This window comes from Toxorhynchites rutilus, chromosome 2, assembly GCF_029784135.1.
Source record: "Toxorhynchites rutilus septentrionalis strain SRP chromosome 2, ASM2978413v1, whole genome shotgun sequence".
NCBI lineage: Eukaryota > Metazoa > Arthropoda > Insecta > Diptera > Culicidae > Toxorhynchites > Toxorhynchites rutilus.
The window spans coordinates 125,259,958-125,280,047 of record NC_073745.1 but is presented as its reverse complement, the minus strand read 5'-3'; the positions used below and the strand labels follow the sequence as shown (position 1 = coordinate 125,280,047).

The 20,090-nt window shown below is 40.0% G+C and overlaps 1 protein-coding gene across 12 annotated transcripts in view; it reads left to right on the top strand.

Moving 5' to 3' along the window:
• LOC129771100 (kinase D-interacting substrate of 220 kDa) overlaps positions 1–20,090 on the top strand; it is a 93,024-nt gene that overhangs the window by 47,884 nt on the left and 25,050 nt on the right. For 10 of the 12 annotated variants that reach the window (XR_008742283.1, XM_055774424.1, XM_055774422.1 and 7 more), the window contains 2 exons: positions 15,640–15,771; positions 15,834–17,652. Coding sequence is in view for 11 of the 12 variants with exons in the window: in XM_055774424.1 (XP_055630399.1) it covers positions 15,640–15,771; positions 15,834–17,652 (1,951 nt within the window). In the remaining variant the exon portion in view is untranslated. Of the gene's footprint in view, positions 1–2,351; positions 4,582–15,639; positions 15,772–15,833; positions 17,653–20,090 lie in introns of those variants that run through there. The other 2 variants (XM_055774429.1, XM_055774428.1) reach the window with 2 other exon arrangements.

Here is a 20,090-nt window from a genome sequence, read left to right as displayed (position 1 = left end):
ATGGGAAAATGAGTATGCCACTGAGTGAGGATTGAAACATGGTAAACGCTCTAGAGCGAACCGAACAGGCCACTTCTGTACGGCTCCGATTCTGTTGACTCCATTCAGGTTAATAGGAATTCCAATTCGCTGAACAGTATTCCAGCTACTTAATCTTTCCTTCTATAGAAAGTGATCGTGAAGCTCTTATATGGATTCAGTGTCATACAGTTGGTGCGTTGACCATTTATGGAAAATTACAAAATTGCTGCTGGAGAAATAATGCGTCAATCAGACCTCACGTGGAAAACGACAGCTTCAAATCAACAGCGATGGGAAGCCAAAGACCTTCCATCGTGTTTTCGCATTGCATACGATTTCGGATACACATGATGCATCCTTTGATTGATATTTTATACGATTGTAATTTGATGCGAATTTATATGCGACCTAGCATGTGCAAAAGTTATACGATTTAATGTTTGCTGGAGAAGGGTCGGTAATGGCGGAGTTTTTTTTGGAATCGTTTCCGCTGGCATATCTCTTCATATCCAGTAAAGTACTCCTTATGGGACATAGGTTAAAATTTCCGCATCTCACCGAATACCCGTCTGGAAAGCGAATTTTCACGTTCGTTTCTCTCCATCATAATTTATTTTACACGTTTCAGTGATACTTTCGTATCCGACTGAAATATCCCATCCTGCGAGATGCGTAACCAAAGGAATAAAGGGTTCTAGTCAAAGCGAAAGCTGAAACATTGATATCTCCAGACCAAAGACCTCCTTGTCTGCTCGAACTTGGCGAGTTCTTTTCTTCATCTTTTGCTTCTTCTACTTCTTGGTTTTTTTTCTTATTTTTCTCCTTGTTCTTGTTCTTACATTTTCGTTTTCTTTTAGAATGACACTAACGTTTCTAGAGAAACTCCGCCATCTCAGCGTAGTATTTGACTACTACTGGAGGATGGGATGAAGGGAGAGAAGTAGTTAAAGGAGCGAGAAGTGTACGTTTTTTTACTTAAGTATTACTTGCATCATTTATATTAGTACTTAGTTGAGATTTCTATGCCGAAAAGCACGCCTTGAATGTATTTAGATAGGCAGGCTCTAGAATACGCGAGACCACAGTGCAAGTCGGAAAAGATTTTTTTAACACGTTCGTCGCTTCGTCACCAAGATATGGGTGACACTGACACACTCATTCAAATTGAATAGTATTTTTTAAAGGAATTTGATAGAATAGGCACCTAAATGTAACTATAGGATATGCAGACAAATCATAAAATCAAAACCATATTATTATATTTATACTATACTTTTTATCAATTTGGATTAAAGGGTGTGTCACATCAAATTGCATCACGGAAAAAACGCTGTAGAAATTTAATTTTTAGGAATTATATCTTCAGCTTTCGCTTATAATCAGATAAGAGTGTATAGATCACGTTGGCCATGCTTCACTGTCAATTATTCGTAAATTTGGAAAAATGTCGTCGAACGAGATCGTCCAATCCACGGTCAGCAGAGTACTAAAACGATACTTCGAGAACCTAACCATCGACCGGAAGGTGAAGAACGGCAAAAATTGATGCTCCGTCAGTGAAAAAGATCACAAGCGCGTAGTTAAGCAGTTTAGACGTGATCCGAGAAGTTCGGTCCGGGATGTCGCCAATAAGCTGAATTTGTCAAGTTCATTCGTCCAGCGGACCAAGCAGCGGGAGGGCCTGCGTACATACAAGGTACGCAGGCTCCTAACCGCGACGAAAGGCAAAACATGGTGGGGAAGACGCGAGCCCGGAAGCTGTACACCGAAATGCTGACGAAGCCGCATTGCCTGGTAATGGACGACGAAACCTACGTCAAAGCGGACTTTCGTCAGCTGCCGGGCCTGTTGTTCTTCTCCGCAGAGGACGAATTCCGCGTTCCGGAGAAGATTCGCAAGCAGAAACTATCCAAGTTTGCCAAAAAGTACATGGTGTGGCAAGCGATCTGCTCTTGCGGAAAGCGGAGCGCCCCCTTCGTGATGACCGGCACGGTAAACGGGCAGGTTTACCTAAAGAAGTGCCTACAGAAGCGCTTACTACCACTATTGAAGCAGCACGAGGGCCCGACCATCTTCTGGCCGGATCTCGCTTCGTGCCACTATTCAAAGGACGTGTTGGAGTGGTACGAAGCCAACGGGGTCACCTTCGTGCCAAAGGAAATGAACCCGCCCAACGCGCCGGAGCTTCGCCCAATAGAGAAATATTGGGCGATTATGAAGCAGGCCCTCCGGAAGAACCCAAAAGTTGTCAAATCGGAGGCGAACTTCAAGAGAAAATGGATTTCTATTCAAAAAAAACTACAACCTGACGTTGTACAGAACCTTATGGACGGGGTAAAGAGGAAGGTGCGAGCATACGGGCTTGGGCTCGAAGTATGAATAAATTTGGCAAGAAAATGCCAAAAGTTGTTTAATAGTTTTTATTTTACTGTCTAAAATTTTCAAAAGGATCGGTCTACTGGGCGAATTTCTACAGCGTTTTTTTCCGTGATGCAATTTGATGTGACACACCCTTTACAATATTACAGTTTTTAGCGAAACCCATATAAAATGACTTCGACATGTGTTTCTGTTGTCAGTTCGTCGTCAAATAAAAAAAATGCTAGATCATTTAAAAGTTGTCTTTGAACTAAGATTGGTCTTCATTCAAAAATTTATGCGCAAATTGGGCCCCGCAGAAAACTAAGTAACATCGCTTTAGGCGACGAAAGAAATATTAAATCTCAAAAAATCAATTGTATTTGATCTCTTTCATTCAAACTTGTTCACAGAGGAGCTATTGTTAGAGTTTTAATTTTTGAATATGCGCATTTTGCAGTGTTAGCAAGGCTTATAGTCATGAGACATAGTAACATTTTGTCATTGGTTAAAAAGTTATTATGTTAGGAAAAATGTAAGCAATTAAATTGCAGCTTTCTACATATCCCCATCCAACAATGTCCTGCAAACTACTCAGACACAGGCATCAAAATAAATACATTTTCCCGCCAAATGCGAGCAGTTGCATTTTAATATGTACATTATTCGATGGGTGATGACTGTCAACACATTAGCAAATCTATGCTAGTCTCATTTTTTCTGTTGAAGATTTTTCACCACTTTCATATTGCAAAATTCAACCTTTTCAGACATATTTGGTCTAGGCAGTCTACACTATTTTAGGGAAATTAAATATGCGAAAATGCTCAATTAGCGAACATCTTCACATCCACAAAGTTCAATTGAGAGAGTGAAACCAATCCCCTAGACGAGTTGACTGAGAACTGCATTATTTTCAAGTATTGAAATCCTGACAAATATAAGATCGAATGTTGTGAAACAATAGCGCAACAAGTTCACACGATTATTGTTTCATGTTTATTTTATTGTGGCTCCAAGATGTCGGTTTCTGCGTATGGGAATCGCTGATAAATCTTCGTACTAGATTCGTTCATTAATATATCATAATTTGTAACTTCGAATTATGGGTGGCCTCATTTTGGTCCAAATTTGCGTGGATAGGAATTTTAATCAATCCTGATCATTCAGCAATAAAGTATAGTTTCTCTTCCGCTCCACATGAGCGTGTGGCTCGCGAACATCCTAGCAAATGTAAAATGATATGATATTGAAATGATGAAGACACACATCATCATACTCAGGATCAGCTGATTGCTGAAAACGTTTTCTACAATTGAACGGCCGCAGGAAAAAAATAATAATGCAACCCAAATGTATTTCGTTATGACTACTCAAAAAAGTGGCTATAATCTTTTGTCGTCATCAGTATGTTACGACGGAGGTGAAGCCAGAATACCAAATTAACGAAACGTTTTGACTACGTATGATTGAATCAATGGAATTAGCATGCTAAAAGAGAACACAAATACCTGACGTGAGCCTCCAATTAGGTAGAGTAGGTGGGCCACACAGATTCATGTAATTTCTTCACTAATGCATCCGAGCATCAAAGTAGAATTTTCATAATTTGAAATAATACTATTATAAATGTAAGAAATAAAACTTTTGTCTACAGCTACATACTGGGCAGATGCGAGAAATCAGTTTTGTGGGAAATATATTACACTTGAACTCTTGGTTAAATTTGGATCACGATGAGCGAACACTATAGACACGATGATTCTGCATTTGCCAGATGCAAGTGAATCTAATGCAAGCATAAACAAAACACCATCAGCGAGAGAGATTTCAAGCACAGTCGGTAGCATACCTTTCACGCTGAGCCTCGATCTCGAATGTCACAAAGAGAACACCATATAAATTCCTCATAAATCGTGCGTGTCCTGAAAACAACCACCGTGTGAATGCATCTTCTTATGTGCTTTGTACCTGCCACAACGCAGCAGGAGACTGACCGCACTGCAGCAGTTCCAACAACAGCAGCAACAACAACTGCTCATCATTTACCAGAAAAACTCGGTGCAACAGCAATTGCTCATCACTGTCAGCCGCACTCCGAAAAGCATCGCCATGAAGATGATTGGCTACGACGAGTTGATTCTGAATGTACAACGCCTAAAGGAGTATAGCCGCCGGATCTCCCGATCAACAAAAGTGCACGTTAGTGTTGACTGATTGTCTGCTATTATCTATGCGCTTCTAGTAGCTGAAAACGGGCGAACCATTAAAAGCGTAGTATTTAAACAGGTTTCTAAAGAAATTGTTAATAAATATGTTGATTAAAGTAATACCAGATTCTTTCACTAGTGTTACACCGATATGCGCAGCTCTATAGCCACGCAGTCTTGACCCATTGCTCGTTTGGTAGCATTTACAATTGTGAGTTAGCTCTAGTGAAAAATATCATTGGTATGTTTGTTGCTGATATGTATAAATCAAACTCTCTGGCGTATGTCAATTAACTGGTGGGTAATTTGAATTTGTAATTGTGATATATCAAGTCAATACTATCCAAAGACATTTTATTTACTATAAAGGAGATTTTATGTCACGCTACTCTTCTACTGTGTGTTTCCTGTTTTCATTGGATCAAACTTTTGGTAAAAATCTCAATGAACTAAATATTCCAAGTCTATCGTAAATGTATGGCTGTGAGTGAAAACAAAAAAAAACTACTTATTTGTTGTTAGAAGGAAGATATACGATTCATATAAATATCTTTGAAATAAAAAATAGTAATTAGGTTCAAGGCTAGCTATATAGTAACGTATTAACAAGTAACACTCATTATTTTTCATAGTACATATAAATGATCAATTTCGTTCTCATTTTCTGAGAACCAAATAAAGACCAGTAAAGCGTTTGCGGCTGAGTCGATGGTCCCAATTACGCTGCATTCATGCATAGCTCGTTTGCCTCAAATAACTGCTACCATCATGCAATTTCGATTCATTAAGAACATCACGACTAATTCTGTTGTCTTGTTTGCTACGGATACAATCAATATTTGACATAACGCTAGACACGCAATATTTTTTTTTTTTGGCGAACCATTGCTAGTTTTCCCGGTATATAATGCTTCCAAGTATTTACGCGCCACCTAGTCGCGAGTGCGCTCGAATAATTGTGAAAAAAATACATTTAAACATTAAACTTCATAATTCACGAACAGGTCACAACGAGGGTACCGCTATATGGTTTCAATGTCGCTAGACATGTGCCACCACTCACCGGTTATAGGGTTACTACAACTGATGATGCAATTCTAAATCCTGTCTGGTTGATCTAACGTTTTCTGCAGAACTGTTTGATGGCCAACAACTTCGAGCTACGATTTTCTGCAAACTTAGACGCAAGACAGTATGTATTTTCTCACGCACGCGTAAGAGGGGTGTGTTTACAGTAACATATGCAAAAAATGGTCTGCTAGAAGAAAGTTCTTTATAAGGGATCTTGCTCCGTCTCGATTCGAATAAGTCGCACGATGAAATATATATCACTAGCGTCACTTTTTGTTTTTTGCCACTTTTCAACTAATATTGAGCAGATGTTTCCAGAAGACTAAGGTATTGAAATGTAGTTTGTGTTATCGATTCGTGTCAGGGAAAATGGTGGTGAATTCATCATTCATAAAATCCGCTTGAAGGAATTGTCAAAATTACACAGTCGCTAGGTTGGCACAATTGTGTTCAACATTGGTGTGAAGTTTCAGCGTGATCTGTTATTTAGCTTGGAACAAATTTTCGTTCAGCGCTCAACAGATATCTTGGAACCGGTTTTCCCTGATGTTTCTCCGTCTGACTTCATTTCTTTTCGAATCGCAAATTACCACTTCGTTATCATACTTTAGAAGGCATAATACAGCATTCTCCCCGCACAAGGAACCGTTCCAAACGCAGGAAGCATTAGAAGTTATCTGCTAAGCCATTCCCAGCGATTGCTCGTGTTCGGAATGATTCAAATACCAGGAACTTGGATTCCTTATGATTTGATGCCCAGGGACGCCTTTTTTTCGTCAATGAACAATTTTCCAATAGAGAAATTCTTATCGCATTGTGACTATGTATTTGGTGGGACCAGTTTGGTGTTATTTATGAGGAGCTGTTGAGACTGGACGAAACCAGCACTGGGAAACGAATTGAATTCAATTGATGTGATTGAGCTGAACTCTGAAGGAAAAACGACCACAAACCGAATAGAAGACTAAGGAAATAATTCTAAGACAGAGAAACGCTCGTCCTCATGTTGCCAAATCCGTTGGAAAATACTTGGAAACATTCCAATGAGAAGTCACACATTTTATCACCAAAAACTCATTTTAAATCGAATATTTTTGAATAAATAAACACACATTAGCTATGTTTTTGCGAAGTTGGTTTATTCAACCTCCTCTCCTAGACTAAATTCCCGCACCTTGGACCTCACGCTACCCATTCAACACTTGTGCCATCTTTCTTACACACTTTCATCCACTCCTTCTTCAAATCCTGGTCGTTTTTAAAGACCTTCATAATCGCCCAAATTTTTTCTATTGAGCGAAATTGTGGCGAATTTGGCGGATTTGCCTTCTTCGGCACAAAAACAACATCGTTGGTTTCGTACCACTCCAACAGCGGTTTCGCGTGATGGCACGATGCCAGATCCGGCCAAAACAGAGTGTCATCTTCACGAGACCGGAGCAAGGGCTGCAGGCGCTCTGAAAGCATTCTTCTTTATATATTTGGCCGTTGAGGGTGCCGGTTGTTATGTACGGCTTGCTGAATCTAGCACACCCTCAGATCGCCTGCCACACCATGTACTTCTTGACAAATTTGTCGACCTGCTTCCTCCGGAACTACCCCGGTACATCCAGGTGGGATTTGTCGACGAAAAACTTCAGGCCGGGGATCTGCTTGGCGTCCACTTTCAATGTATGTCTCGTCATCCATTACGATGCATTACGGCTACATCAACCACTCGCGGTACAGCTTACTGGTGCGGAATTTGGCCACCGTATTCTGTTTATTGGTTCGGTTAGGTGCCTTCCTTACCTTGAAAACATGAAGTCCTGTCCGCTTTATTGTCTGCTGGACGAACCATATGGAAGAATTGACCTTCTTGGCCACGTCCTACATCGAATGATTCGGATAGCGCTTCAAGTAATTCCTCATCTTCCTTGCCTTCATGGGGTTGGGACACGGGACCCTATCGAATCCACCTGTAGGGCTGGCCTGGATTTCCTGGCAACACATGACGTTCGAGAAAGATCTCAATTCGATAAGATTCTATAAGATTCTATTCTATAATATATTACAAAATACTAAAATTTGCTCGTTGTGATAGTTATAGGGATCGGATCAACAGTTCAATTCAATTTGCATAATAGGACCCATTATATCTGATGGACAGTTCTCTAGTACTATATTCATTTTCTAATGACTTTTTGATACAGTCAACATTAGTAAACCGCAGCCTAACATTTGAACAATTAGTCGCCCGTAATGTTCAAAAGTTGGCCCCCCCTGGTACCCCTGATTTTGTGACGTGACAACGCTTTGGAGGTCTTCGTAGCCACATTAGTTGCGCGTTCGCTTAGTAAACGATCGATCGTGAGTTCAAAATTCTGGACTCTCAACTGACCATCTTTGTGTTGTTACAGAATAACTACGTCCACGCGACAATCATCAGCGATGGAGATCGATCCACAGTCGAAATAAGATCAATTCATCCATACAATAGCTCTGCTCTGCAAGAAACATCGGGCTGGTGTTCTATTAATAACACATCAATGATCATATCAACTGTCTCCGCTGTCCGGTCTAACTGGACAATGGAAGAACAGAAATAATACTCTTACGCCTAAATGGCTGCTGTGTAATGTACCATATGCAATGGTATAGAAGGAATACTCTTACGCCTAATATGTCAATTGTGTAATGTGCTATTTATAGATAGATTCTGAATAGCTTTTTTTAATCCAATTGATCATTTATTTTGGCTCATTAGCATTTCATCTGTGGCCATGTAGATGTGTACATTTGATCGTGTACATGTTTATTGTCTAAGTACATATGGTAACACAATAGTCTTTTCGGCAAAAGAGTATTCCTTTTGTTCCACTGTACAGTTGGACCAGGCAGCGGAGACAGTTGATATGAGGCTTCCATTGTTGTGACATTAATAGCGCTTCCGACGGCGCATCGACGCTTTTTTCTGTGTGGCATTTACACCACTGTGATTTTTCTCCGCGCCAGCGTATTTCTTGTAGGCCTTTGTGGCATTACACTTTTCTCTCTGGGGTTATTTCCGTTGAGCTTATGACCATGAACAATTTTTACAGCCATTCCATGCTAAACTGATACTGTGGTTCTCAGATTTCCGTGAAAAGCGGTAGTTTTGTTTCTTATTACAAAATATTAGACCCTTATTTTTCTATTTTTAATATTTATGTTGTGGTCCAAAAAATCGTGTTTTCCACTTCTTCCCAAAAACTCTTTTTTTTCAAAAATTCATAACTGGACCGATTCCGATGATCAACATATCAAATCAAAGGTAATGAATTGGTCTTTTTTAAAAAAGAACTATTTGACTTGAAAAAACATTAATTTTGTTTTTGTAATTATTGATTGTTTTTGTTTTTCAATATATCAATTTGAAGCCAATGAGTTTGATTTCTTTAGAAAAATACCCCACTAGCATAGAAATTGGATTCTAGTTGCATAGATGTAGTATAGTCGCATAGAAATATTTGACGAAATCTGGAAACTTTGTAAATTTTAAAAATCATAACTCATAAACGAAAAAAAACACCTCTCTGATATTTAGATATGTTATGTAAAAAACCTCAGCTTTCAAGAAAAAATATTTAAAATAATGGCGCCTTTGGTCCCGAGACCTTGTAAACTATAAAAAACAAATACAGATCGGACTCGATTATCCGGAGTATTGATTTTTTTTTTCACTCCGTATAATCGAATCCTCCGGGTAATCGAGTCAAAACATTTTTTTTATTTGTTTTTTTTTTGCATGTATTTTTGGTTTTCTAAAAATAAAAGAGGAATTTGATTTTTGATTCATCCCCTTAAAGTCAGAAAACACCTTTCTCACATGAAAAAAAATAATTTATCCAGATTCTCTCAGGAGGTGATAGACGATCATATTTGATGAAAAAATCCTCCTACGCATACGTTCGAGTTTCAACAATGACAGAGTTACAGAACTTTTTTTGTTTCGGACTCTGTTGATTCATACTGACTATACATTAAAAAGTCTGAAAATTTAGTACAGGATATAGTAGTACAACTAAATTAGTGAATTTTAATAACATTTTGGAAGTGAAACACTTAAAAGTTATTATTTTTGAATGTGTTATTATTAATTTTATCCTAAAAATCTATATAAAATTAGATTTTTTCTATCAATTAAAATGAGGTTCTTTAACCGCTCCACAATTTGTTCTTTGACGCACAACTTCTATTCTATAAACAATTCCTGGTGAAAATTCAAGCAAAATCTTCAAAAATCACGATTTTTACCCCACTGTACATGTAATAGCCACTTAAACTTCACCTTAACGTTGAAAGGTTACATTTCTTCATGAAATAAGTCATATTTGAACTATAAAAAAAAATCCAAACTGAATATAATCGAGTCCCAAAATGGAATATAATCGAATCACATATAATCGAGTCCGACCTGTACTGTATTCTAGTAGTCAAATCATTTCATTTGATACCAATATTGAGGGGATTGCAAAAAATACATAGTCGACCATTTTGTGGCGGCGACCTTTTCGAATTTATGTTGCTCATAGTGTAGTGTATTCTCCCAATCAAGCCATTCAGCCATTTTTTTGCGGTGGCCAAATTGAATTTTTCAAGATCATGGAATACGCAGTTTTATAATGACAGTAGCTTTAAATGTTTTGTTCCAAATTTCAGATCAATCATTCAACAGAAAAGGGGTCAATTTTCTATTAATGTGGGACAACCCAACAAACATTCAAACATACATAAACAAACATACAGGTCAAGCTGAATGAAACCATTCAAAAGTAATTAGTTGTTTGGGGACTGCGGCCATCTTGAAATTGGATTTTTCGTTATCTGCTATGTTCTACTAGTCGAGAACTTTCTTTTGATACATTTTTGGGCATTTTTCATAAATAACTGTGTTCTAGTCAAGCCTTCACATTTGATACCCATATTGATGTGGTTCTGAGAAAATATGAAATCCGCCATTTTGTAGTGCCCGCCATCTTGGATTTGCATTTTTCATAAATAACTGTGTTCTACTAATCAAGCCCTTTCATTTGATACCCATATTGATGGAGTTCTGAGAAAATATGCAATCCGCCATTTTGTAATGGCCGCCATTTTGGATTTGCATTCTACTAGTCAAGCCCTTTCTTTTGATACGCATATTAGCTATTCAATATAGAATTATTATACAAATTGTTCAAAACTTCCGAAAATCAAAAATAAAATACTCCGGATAATCGAGTCTAAAATTCCGGATACTCGAATCCCGGATAATCGAGTCTCCGGATGGTCGAGTCCGACCTGTACAATCAATAATTACAAAAACAAAATCTAATTTTTTTTGCAAGTGTAATATTTTTTTAAAAGAAGACTAGTTTATTGCTTTTAATTCGATGTGTCGATCATTAGAATCGGTCTAGTACTTCAAAAGTTATGAATTTTTGAAAAAAGTCATATTTGGAAAAAGGGGAAAAAGTTGATTTTTCGGTCCACACTAAAATGGAAATGGGCACCCTAATGAAAAAATAGAAAAATATTGGTCTAATGGTTTGCAGTAAAGAACAAAATTATCACTTTTCACGAAAATCTGAGAACCAGTATATCGGTTTGACATGGACTGGCTGTATAGTAAAATATGTACCTACATATGGTGAAAATAGTTAAACGGTCGAAACCTAATCAATCTGTACGTAAGATGGCCATACAACTAGCAGATGTCTCAGTCGTCCATGTATCGTATTTCGGAAAACGTCCTCAGGCTTACAGCATACAGAAAACAACGCATTCTAAAATTTAGTAACAGTTGTGAAACATCTAAATTAATGGAATCAAATATAGCCACATTTTGGAAGTGACAAACATGAAAGTTTTCCGGATTTTATTTCATTGAAACGGTGGCTTCTTCGCCTGATTTCACGAAATTGTACACTCTGGCCACTGCAGTGGTAACCATCAGCGATTATCACTATAAATATGCTATTATCGGAACAATCTACTCAGCCAAATCGCAACTTAACCCTTTCTCTACGAGCGTCATCTATAGACGACATCCGCACGATGACTTGTGTGTACGAGCGTCGTCTTTAGACGACATGAGGGTGATACTGCCCATCGATCACACCAGCGCGATATGCATACTTTTCGGAGCTGTGCTCCGTACAGCGGTAGCACTCCGATGAAGCACACTGCCATATTGAAAGGGTTAAGTATGGTTGAAATACACCCAGGTTTTTTTTTACGCGGGGGATACGTACCTCGTAAAAAACCGCGTTAATTGGAGAATCCGCGTAAAAAAAAACCATGTCCCCTAATGATAAATATCAAATGGGACTATCTTTACGTAGAACGGATGTAAAAAGTTGAGTGTTGTTCGCTTCCGAAAACCCGTAGTTTTTCCTGCAATTTCGTTGGTTACTGGTAGCTATAGTTCGGTTTTCCTCACGAATGAGGTCATCTGCTGTTGCTAGAAGATTCCCTAGTAATTTGTACACTCTTCTGCCGAGGCACGTGCAGTACCACTGTTGGACCGTCCAGAGCTATGTAGACAGGGAAAGACATTCACGAATAGCTGCCCGTAAAAACCCCGTCCCGTTGTACCGCCCGGCGAGCTCCCCGTTACCCAACACCTAAAATCCACGTAAGAATCGTGATAAGGTGCGGCACTAAGCGCTAAACTCCGTTACAAGCACTAATTACCGTAATTTGCTCTGAGGGAACACGAGAGAAAAATGTGAGCTGAGGACCGCGTTAATTGGAAAATCCGCGTAAGAAACCGCGTTTATTGGAAAATCCGCGTAAAAAACCGCGTTAATTGTGTGTATGGCAAACCATATTTTCGATAAGATGAAAGTTTAGTGTTTTTCCTATAGCCTTCAAGTGCCAAATTGAGGCCCGTTTTCCAACACACTCAAATGAAAAATGGTATATTTTTTTTTAATTTTCATTTGTTCATAAAATTAGTTACAATCATCTTTTTTAAGTCAAATATGCGCCGTTTTGTTCGATGACTTGTTCCCAACGAAATGCCAACTTCATAATACCCCTGTTATAGAAGCTCGCTTCCTTATTGGCAAAAAACTCGGATAGCCAATTTTCACAGGCCTCTTTTGTGGCTAACTTCTGACTACCTAGCTCGTTAACCATGGAAAAAAACAGGTGGTAGTCACTTGGTGCAAGGTACGGACTATACGGCGGATGCAAAAGAACCTCCCATCCGAGCTCCCGGAGCTTCTGGCGCGTCACCAAAGAAGTGTGTGGCCTGGCGTTGTCCTGATGGAAGACAATGCGGCCTCTGTTTATCAAAGATGGCCTCTTCTTCATGAGTGCTTCAAGCGGTCCAGTTGTTGGCAGTACAGGTCCGAATTGAGCGTTTGGCCATAGGGAAGCAGCTCATAATAGATTATTCCTTGACAATCCCACCAAACACACAGCAGAACCTTCCTGGCCGTTAATGAGGGCTTGGCCACCGTCTGAGAAGCTTCAGCGGGCTTCGACCACGACCGTTTGCGTTTCACGTTGTCGTAAAGGGTGTGTCACATCAAATTGCATCACGGAAAAAACGCTGTAGAAATTTAATTTTTAGGAATTATATCTTCAGCTGTCGCTTATAATCAGATAAGAGTGTATAGATCACGTTGGCCATGCTTCACTGTCAATTTTTCGTAAATTTGGAAAAATGTCGTCGAACGAAAAAGAGCGTCGTGAATTAATCCTGTGCACTCATTTCGAGAATCGGGAGTTGTCACATCGGGACATCGGTAAGATGCTGAGAATCGTCCAATCCACGGTCAGCAGAGTACTAAAACGATACTTCGAGAACCTAACCATCGACCGGAAGGTGAAGAACGGCAAAAATTGATGCTCCGTCAGTGAAAAAGATCACAAGCGCGTAGTTGAGCAGTTTAGACGTGATCCGAGAAGTTCGGTCCGGGATGTCGCCAATAAGCTGAATTTGTCAAGTTCATTCGTCCAGCGGACCAAGCAGCGGGAGGGCCTGCGTACATACAAGGTTCAGAAGGCTCCTAACCGCGACGAAAGGCAAAACATGGTGGGGAAGACGCGAGCCCGGAAGCTGTACACCGAAATGCTGACGAAGCCGCATTGCATGGTAATGGACGACGAAACCTACGTCAAAGCGGACTTTCGTCAGCTGCCGGGCCTGTTGTTCTTCTCCGCAGAGGACAAATTCAGAGTTCCGGAGGAGATTCGCAAGCAGAAACTATCCAAGTTTGCCAAAAAGTACATGGTGTGGCAAGCGATCTGCTCTTGCGGAAAGCGGAGCGCCCCCTTCGTGATGACCGGCACGGTAAACGGGCAGGTTTACCTTAAGGAGTGCCCACAGAAGCGCTTACTACCACTATTGAAGCAGCACGAGGGCCCGACCAACTTCTGGCCGGATCTCGCTTCGTGCCACTATTCAAAGGACGTGTTGGAGTGGTACGAAGCCAACGGGGTCACCTTCATGCCAAAGGAAATGAACCCGCCCAACGCGCCGGAGCTTCGCCCAATAGAGAAATATTGGGCGATTAGGCCCTCCGGAAGAACCCAAAAGTTGTCAAATCGGAGGCGGACTTCAAGAGAAAATGGATTTCTGTTAAAAAAAACTACAACCTGACGTTGTACAGAACCTTATGGACGGGGTAAAGAGGAAGGTGCGAGCATACGGGCTTGGGCTCGAAGTATGAATAAAAAGAAAATGCCAAAAGTTGTTTAATAGTTTTTATTTTACTGTCTAAAATTTTCAAAAGGATCGTTCTACTGGGCGAATTTCTACAGCGTTTTTTCCGTGATGCAATTTGATGTGACACACCCTTTAAATGACCAGTCATCGCCAGTCACCATCCGCTTCAGAAACGGGTCGATTTTGTTGCGATTCTGCAGCGATTCACATGCGTCGATACGGTCAAAGATGTTTTTTGCGTCAACGTGTGTGGCACCCATACATCGAGCTTCTTTGTGAATCCAAGCTTCTTCAAATGGTTAATAACGGTTTGATGACTTATCCCCAGCTCTTGGCCGATGCTACGGCTGCTACTATGCCGGTCTTTCTCGGCTAATTCAGCGATTTTGTCGCAATTCTCGACGACAGGCCTTCCGGAGCGTGGCGCATCTTCGACGACCTCTACACCAGAACGAAAACGTTGAAACCATCGTTGTGCGGTGGAAATGGAAACTGTATCGGGTCCATAAACTGCACAAATTTTATTGGCAGCTTGAGATGCATTTTTGCCTTTGTCATAGTAGTACTGTAAAATATGTCGGATTTTCTCTTTATTTTGCTCCATATTTGCGACACTATAACTCACGAACGACTTAACCAAATAAAACACTATCAAGGACTATATTATAGCGCGCAAAATACCTTTCCAACAAGCTATAGTATGACTCGATACAATGAATACAACTAGAACTACGCGCTTACAACGACACCTCGCGGAAATACCGCAGGACTTTTTTGACAGCCTAATACAATCTATCAACTATTCCATAACCTCTACATCTTGTGTGTTCTTTTATGTTTGTTTATTGCGTTTCCGTTTTTGTCTTGGAAGTGTTTGCTTTATATTCTATGAATAATATGTCATGCTTCTAAATGTTGGAACATGCCCGACATAGTTACGATGTTTCATCTAGTTTCATACTTACCAAATTGTGTTCATTTATTTATAGTTCCCAAAATATACACCTAACCACAACATCAAAGTTTTGAACTGACGTCAAGCTTGGCAACCAATCGATATTTTTTAACCAAATATTAACAAAAATTTCAGCACTATAGGCGTTTTCTTTGTAATCGTTTTTCTGATTTTTCTATTAATTAGATATTCTTACAGATGTTTTTGGTATATAAAATAAAACAATTAAAATAAAAATATTTTTGTTCTGTTTTCTGTGAATCAACGCGAACTAGTTAAACATTCACTTAATGTATTTCCTTTGCTATCGCATTTCTGCGTGGATACTTGCGTTCTCTTTGCAGGCATTGAATCGGTGCGATTCAATGGGATCTCTGAGTCACCGCACTCTGCTTCAATATCTGGATTCAGATGATCTACCTGGTCTGAAGTCACTCCTTGGAACCCGTCAGCTGCAGGTCGACGATCGTGATGAAGTAAATATGAATAATAAAATATGAAATATGAACAAAACATTATTTTTGTGTTATTTCTCCAGAATGGAACCACCGTGCTGATGATCGCATGTGGTCGTGGAGCGGCAAATTTCGTCAAGGAACTGATTGCCCGTGGTGCAGACGTGCAGGCGCAAGATTTAGACAACTGGAGTGCACTTTTATTCGCTGCTAAGGCTGGACATGTGGAGATCGTTGAAATCCTTCTCGACAATGGCGCCGACATCGAGCATCGTGATATGGGCGGCTGGACCGCCCTTATGTGGGGCTCGTATAAGGGTCATACGGCAGTTGTTTCGTTGCTACTGCAACGAGGGGCCGACGTACAAGCTCATGGCAATTACCACCTGAATCCACTGCTCTGGGCTTCTGGGCGCGGTCATACAGAGATTGTCAAGCTGCTGGTAAATACCGGAGGAGCGAAGCCAAACGTTGGAGATAAATACGGGACAACACCTTTGGTTTGGGCTTGTCGAAAAGGCAATGCGGATATAGTGGATGTCTTGCTGAAGGCAGGTGCCAACGTAGATACAGCAGGCATGTACTCTTGGACCCCGTTGTTGGTTTCCGTGAGCGGTGGTCATCAGGAATGTGTATCGCTTCTGTTGGAACGTAAACCCAATGTGAACGCATTGGATAAGGATGGTATGACCGCTCTTTCGATAGCTTGCCGTGAGGGACTGACGGAGGTTGCATCGGCTCTAATATCTGCCGGTGCTTACCTTAATGTTCAAGATCGCGCAGGAGATACTCCGCTGATTAATGGTGTAAAAGGTGGTTATCGTAGTGTAGTGGAGATTCTTCTGAAGCGTCACGTTGACGTAGATATACAGGGAAAAGATAGAAAAACCGCATTATACACTGCGGTTGAGAAAGGTCACACATCGCTTGTTAAACTTATTCTACAATCTAATCCGGATTTGGAGCTGTCAACCAAGGATGGCGACACACCGCTTTTACGAGCAGTACGTAACAGAAACCTGGAAATCGTGCAAATGTTGTTAGAACGGAAATCCAAGGTTGGCGCTGCCGACAAACGAGGGGATACCTCTTTGCATGTAGCAATGAGAGCTCGCTCGAAAGCGATAGTTGAAGCACTACTTAGCAATCCCAAATATAGCCAATTATTGTACCGTTCAAACAAAGCCGGCGAAACGCCATACGGAATAGACGCGATGCATCAGAAAACAATTCTTGGTCAAGTGTTCGGTGCTAGACGGTTGAATGCAAATGAAGACTCAGAAGGAATGCTCGGATATGGACTTTACTCATCAGCGTTGGCCGATGTACTCAGTGAGCCCACGTTAACAACGCCGATTACTGTTGGACTCTACGCGAAATGGGGCAGCGGGAAAAGCTTTCTCCTTGCAAAGTTACGAGAGGAAATGAAAAGCTTCGCCCAGCAGTGGTCGGAGCCACCCATTAGAGCTCCGTCTTTGTTTTTCTTAGTGTGTCTCCATCTAGCACTGCTAATCGGTACAATAGTTGGCCTCGCCACATGGTGCTATGAATGTGGGATCATCACTGGAATTTCACTATTGGTTCTCGTTTACTTCGTTAACTATCTATTCAAATTTCTAGACAGACGGTATGATCTGGAGTGGCTTTATTCATTGAATTATGGTGTTTCGAAAAAGCTTGGGAGGCTTCGGTTGATCCTGCAAGTGGCTTTTTGTCATCCACCTGGCCCGCAGAATGATTCCCAACCTATGCCGGTGCGGTTTCATTTTGCAGAGGCAAGTAGTGCGGCACCGAATGGAGATACAGCTGTAGCATTTATGTTAGCCTCCATATTCGACGCGATCGAGGCTTATTATGGATCGTTGGCGACTGGACTTTATCGTGCATTTAGACCCAAACCTTGTGAGTTGAAGTGGAACAATTCCAACGCCAAATTAGCCGATCACGGACTCAACCCTCTTCGTTTTTGTTTGTAAATATACTGGCAACTACCTCAAATCACAATTTTCATTATCATTTGACAAATTTTAATCACGACTGCTTTTTTATAAGTATGCAGAAACATTGAACTTTTTTTCAAAAAATAACATTTGAAGTACGCCGTTAAAAGATTTTACACGAAAATCGAATTTAATGTTAAAAACCTTTCTATCTCAAAAAATCAATACATTCCGCCCCCTCAATGTTTGTCAATATATTTGACACTCCAATCTCCAACTTTAATCCAACAATTTTTTACATACAGTGGTGCGGCGTTGGACTTTTTAATGTAGAGATATGATTTTTTTCAAATTTATGGAATTTGAATTCTTTGCAAAATCCTATATACTCAAGAAAAGTAATATGAAAAATGGATTCTTTATGCGATTCTACATGAAAAATTATATACGTTTGCTCTAAGACTAACCGTTCTCAAGATATGACCAATTTCCAATATAATGAAAATAATGCTTGTAGAATTTCTATACAGTGTCGGAACCCTAGTCGTAATGTCCAGCTGCAGTATGGATTCTCCATTGGCTAATTTTACACCAACTCGTCTTAGAAATTGGCATCACCATTTCAAATTGCAGTGCAATGTTGTGGGTGTGAAGTAATAAGGATGAATCAGCAGCTGTTCTAACTGATGTCTTGAAAACGCGTAGCAAACGATTAGTTACGCAAAAGTTTGTATGTGTGAAAAACAGCTAGTACTTTTTGGTAAAGATACCATCATTGCTGTTTTCTTGGATCTAAAACACGCTTTCGAGACAATTTCTAGGCCCTTGTTGTTGAACACGATTAGAACACCACTTGGCTGCAAGGGCCTCGTCGGGGCCGTATCGGCTCTGTAGCGGACATGACTGAGTATTGGCTTATCATTTGACATTGCAATTTTAGAACTTATATTAACTTTTTTAACCGTGTATGTGTTTTGTGAGGAACCTGAATTCTTTAATTTGACTCGGAATGTGGACAAACAAAATTATATATTTATTGATTTGAATCGTCTAGTCGTGATTGATACTAGTGATTTTTCCGGTAGCAGCTCAGAATGACAGCGCTCTTCTAAATATACAACGAACCAAACTGGCCGCGCAGAATTTTGCCGGTGGCTGTTCGAAATGACAGTGCGAGATTTTATTGATAGTAGGTCGGGATGACCGCGTTAGATTTGTCGGTAGCGGCTCGAGACGACCGCGCAGGATTTTATCGATAGCGGATCGAGATGACCGTGCAAAATTTGTCGGGATGACCGCGTAGCATTTTATCTGAAGTGAATCGGGATGACCGCGCAAGATTTGTCGGTAGTGACTCGGGATTATTTTTTTTTTCAAAAAACGTTTATTAATCAGGCTCAATTACTTACCATCTAACGTTTACAGAGTCAAATTTAACCTTAAAAAAAATATTTTCTGTATATTCAACACTAACAATTTAATAATATCTAAATCAAACACTAGATTGTTTGGACAGGATTAGGATTTAGGACTAGGATAGAGCGAGTAAGATAGTCTGGATTGACGAGGAGGGAAAGACTCAAACAGTGACATCATTTCGTTTGAAAAATTGGTAAAGAGGGAGCATTAGACGGCTCGGATTATAACGATAGCGGGTCGGGATGATCGCGTAAGATTTGTCGGTAGAGGCTCGGGATGACCGCATAGAATTTTATCTGCAGCGGGTCGGGTTGGGCGGCCAAGATTTGTTGGTTACGACACGGGATTAGCCACGATTTCTTAAACTGATACCAGGACAAATCAACCGTGCAAGATTTCGTCGGTAGCGGCTTAGGATAGCCGCGCATTGCTGATTTGATAGCGCTCTAAACTTGCCGTTTCCGATTATTAAAGTTTTGCTCGTAACATTTTTGTGTGTAAATTCTCGCAATTGACATGTTCTGCAAACTTTTTGTTTTATTTCGAACTATGTCAAGAACATGTCAATCACGAGAATGTTACGAGTGAAACCTTAGTAGTAACTTTTCAAAGGAAGAAAAGGTTGGAAAAACTATTTCTATAGAAGTGCCCTTCTTTCGATGTTTGGATGAATTGTTGGTTATTATATGAGACGAAATTTAATGCCAACTCGTCTTAGGAGGTTCTGGTAATATTATTTCATAATTTAAAAAAATCTATTATTTTTTTTCAGTGTAATTTGAAAAAAAATATTTTTAATGAAAATTTAAACAATTTGCTATATTTCTTTCTTTAACCACAATTTTATAGGTCTTTTAGTATGAATGTTTTTTTTGTAAAAAATTAAGGAAAAAAATTTGGTCTTGAATTGGCAGTACCGTTGATGGGGGTGAGAATGGGTCAAAACGGAGAGGAGAAAGTTACTATTAGTAATATCTTGGC